The 3,976-nt window shown below is 36.9% G+C and overlaps 1 protein-coding gene across 1 annotated transcript; it reads right to left on the bottom strand.

Annotated features, from left to right (window-relative positions):
• Positions 1–1,935: 1,935 nt before the first annotated feature.
• Positions 1,936–3,652, bottom strand: LOC104169410 (regulator of G-protein signaling 7-binding protein-like; the record flags this gene model as incomplete). The annotated part of the gene is made up of 2 exons (XM_009710320.1): positions 3,471–3,652; positions 1,936–2,006 (listed from the first exon to the last, which is right to left on the bottom strand). Coding segments are annotated over exons 1-2 (253 nt in total), but the record flags the coding sequence as incomplete, so codon positions are not given.
• Between the last annotated feature and the right edge of the window lie 324 nt (positions 3,653–3,976).

Below are 3,976 nucleotides of genomic sequence, written 5' to 3'. Positions count from 1 at the left end.
TCCAGCTTGGAGGATTGGCTGCCTTGAGGTTAACTCGTCTGCCTTATGTTAACTCATGCACTATCAGCGAGCTATTTCACAAGATCTTTAGAATTCACTTTGAATTTCAGCCATCTTCAGGCATGATTTCAGGCTAAGAGCTATGCCTCATTATGTTCCTACTCTGGTTACATCAGGGACCTAGTTTTGATTGTAGGCTCTAGACACTACTGTAATACAAATACTTATTATAAAACATAAGCAAGAGGTCATTTAATATTGTGACTCAAGCTTACAATCCACATCAACTAAATTTCTTAGCATAGTAACTTTCCTGCTGTCACTTAAGAGAATTCCATACAAAAAACCAGGTCTGTGAACAGTCAGTAACATTTATGTAAAGTTTTTGTGGGCTTGCAATCTTAACTCCATTCTCACTGTCACTGCAAAACACTCACTCACTGAAAGCAGGATAGAGTCCTGTAAAGATCAACTCATTCAATGGCAGTCATTCATCTCAAAATCATTCTCTTAAACAGTGCTTGTAATTCATATACATATCAAAATTACATTCCGGACCATATTAATTACCTATAATGTTGTTTGTGTCTTCTATTTACTTATATTGTTATCTTTAATTAATTAAAGGTCTTGGAAAATTTCAAAACATTTAAGTGCTGCATCAATAAAAGGTATTGACTGTCCATTCCTGAGGCGTACATTCTCAGAGGTCATCTGTAAACTGTGATCATGGTTGGAGTCTGTGGGAGCTACAAAAACACCATTTATGCCTACCTGATTCTGGGGCATCTCTCAGAGCTTTTAAACTGCAGCTGACACCTTTCTCATCCTGCTGCACAGGTGATCAGTGGTTTCCTGGCCAGTGCTGAGGGGCAGTATAGACACCAGACAGCAGAGAAGAATTCTGTATGCCTTAATCTCTGCTCTGAATTCAAGCTTCTATATGCTTTATATCCCCCAAAGTTTTCTTTTCCTTCCTTATTTCCACCATGCTCCTTTCTTCTAGGCTAGGCATAGACTCTATGGCATTTTTCCAGTCTTTACAATAGCACATCTGTATCATCTATTTTAAGAAATTCCCTTTCTCCTTTCACATAGTTTTCCATCAAGCCATCCTGTCATAAACTCTTACTTGTATAATGAATCAATCCATTCTATATTCATCTCTTACCATATTATGATGACTGCTAGACTGCTTAGTTACTTGGGACAAGATCTGGGACACATTAGGCATACTTCATTGGCTGCCATTGTGCAAAGACTACACAGCATTTAAGAAATACACATTATCAAGAAGAAATCCAAAAGAAAAATCATTATCTTTTTAACGTTGTTCACATGAAGAAACAGAGTCCCATAGATGTAGAATATTTAACACTGCTGGGCCACAAAATGAAGGCCCATTGCTAAATAGATGCATAGGATGGAGATCCTGCCTCTCTATGCATTTGTTTGGGGTGCCTTATAGCTGGCTGCTGGGAAAAGTAGGCTGTTAGCAGACTCAAGGCAAGTATCTTTTCTGCATAGAGTCAGTGTCATGTCATGGAAGCTACAAGTCTTGTAGGGGTAAAGCAAACTTCATCACTCAGTAGGATCCCTATCATAGTCTGTGCAATTTACACCTTCATTACCTTTGAAAAAGAAAGCCTGACACAGGGAATTAGTTGTGCTGCTGCCTTCATGTCACCAGGAAAAGTCTATTATTTTATCTATAGATACCACATCTGTAAAATTCCAGAATACCTCATGTGAATATCTAGAGGTCAAAGATCACATACTAAATTCTGGCTCCACTGAATCAGTAGAGAAAAGACTCCACCTAGATTTTTCTTTTTGTAACTTCTACAAAAAAAACCCTAGATTTTTTGGATCTAATGGAAGGTAAACCCTTTAATGATCTTGATTTTCCCGACATGAAGAAAATACAAAACCTACCTTGATTTTTCAGTGGTAAAGGCATAGTCTCCCTGAGTTTACTTAAAAGGTTTTTCATTTCTCTCATATCTCTGTGGAAGAAAAAGTTGAAAGAGACACAATTGAATAGCAGTTGAAGACTGAATAGGGAATGGCTCACAGTATGCCTTTATACGCTGAAATAATGGAGCAATAAATACAAAAATCTATTAGGCAAGCATTTGATTCACATACATGTATCATAAGATGCATACCAAAATAAATGGTGGTAGATTTAATACAGGAGCACTTATAAGCCAGTCTGATATTAACCTGTTGCATCTGGTCCAAATTTATGATCTATACTGGCACTTGAGTATTCCATATTAAATGAGTGGGTGAGCACAATGTGATCCTAGTGGCAGAATACATAATATGCCTTAAAATTAGTGCTAATGTCAACTTAATACCCCTTATCAGCATTTTGTAGCTTGTGCCATGAATGCGTTTCATTGTTCAGAAGGAAATTATAATACATGTAGCTAATCCATGACACTTAAGCTCCCTGCACATTAAGTGAAAATTTTAGGAACAAGGCTGTCACTTTCACCCCTCTTAGGAGGACTCTGGTACGAAATCTTCTAAAAGGCAGAAGATGGAAAATAGGATAACAAAATATAATCTCACAAAGCAAGTTACATTTGGATGTGTTTTGAGAGAGGCCAGAAGTTGCAAAAAGGTTGCTCTTTTACAGATAGATGGCAGACCAGCAATTATGTGTGCAAGCTTGTAATAGGATTTGTATAGGATTGTAATAGAATAGCTTCAGGATTTTAAAACAATGTGTTCTTGCCTCATTCATCTACATATAAAATGGTTCTTAGAAATGAAGCACCATGACTAATAAGAAATTGCTCAGTTTTATTCTCCAAGTTACTCTCAATAGAATAGAATTTGTTTTATATAAATAAAGGTGATAACCATTAAAATCTCAGCAGCAGTTTAACATACAAAGCCATAAAAATAGGTATTTTTTGCAAAGAAATGTTGGTCATCAGGATTACTCTCTACTAAAGGGTCTCAGTTTGACTTTCAACTGCACAGTTAAGAGAGTAAAAGAAGTTCACTTTGACAAACCTGTGGATGATGTTCCCCTCCTTGGCTAAGGCTTCCACATTCATAAGTATGGGCAGAAACAATTGAAATGAACTAGATTCTATGTTTTTGATTTATGAATGCAGAACCGCAGGCCAGCAGTTTTCAGGTACAAAATCAGAAACCACTCAAACAGAGACAAAAGCTGTATCTTTTAGAGAACCTGGCCCACTAGCAACATCATTTCCCCCTCTTTGTTTCTGACAATTACCCTCTGGTAATTAGCCTAATTAGGGATGTCACTTCTTTCTGCCCTTCTCTTAGGAGTTGCTCTCAGATATGTTAAATATAACAGAAATGTTAACAGGTTATTTAATTAACTAATTCCTTTTATAGTAGCAATACTGGCTGCCTAATTGGAAAAGACTAAATAAACCTTAGACAGAAATCTGTTTTGTTTAGGAATGAAATGCTACACATACCTTTCAGTGTTTTCAATATCTGTGGAAACCTGCCATAAATGCTGTTGAACATCTGTTGGTGATGATGATGTGTCTTCTAAAATAGGTACTTCAGAACTCTCCTCCACTTTAGCATCTAGGATCTTGGGTGGGGCACAAGGTTCTTTTCCTTCAAAATATTTAAAAAAACATATATTCCCCATTATTTATAATTAAAATGTATGCTCAGATTATGCCATTGATGTTTGGAGCTTGATCTTGCACAGTATAAATTAAGAGAGTGGTGAATGCAAACTCTGACTGAGAACTCTTCAGAAAGAGAACAGACCACACTGATCTGCTAATCAGAGTGCTGCTATATGTTATTCCTACCAAACAAAACTAAGAGAAGTGCCATACAGGCATGTGTGGAGCTTAGAATTTTATACAGCACGTACTATGAAGGGTTTCAGTTGAACTCCAGTGGCTCACATGTGACACAAAATAAGAGCCAGAGGACAAAGCAGAACAAAACAAGTAAGGAAACT

Source organism: Cariama cristata, unplaced genomic scaffold, assembly GCF_000690535.1.
Source record: "Cariama cristata isolate BGI_N322 unplaced genomic scaffold, ASM69053v1 scaffold14491, whole genome shotgun sequence".
NCBI classification, from domain to species: domain Eukaryota; kingdom Metazoa; phylum Chordata; class Aves; order Cariamiformes; family Cariamidae; genus Cariama; species Cariama cristata.
Note: the sequence above shows the minus strand (reverse complement) of the source record. Positions and strands in the feature narration are given on the sequence as shown.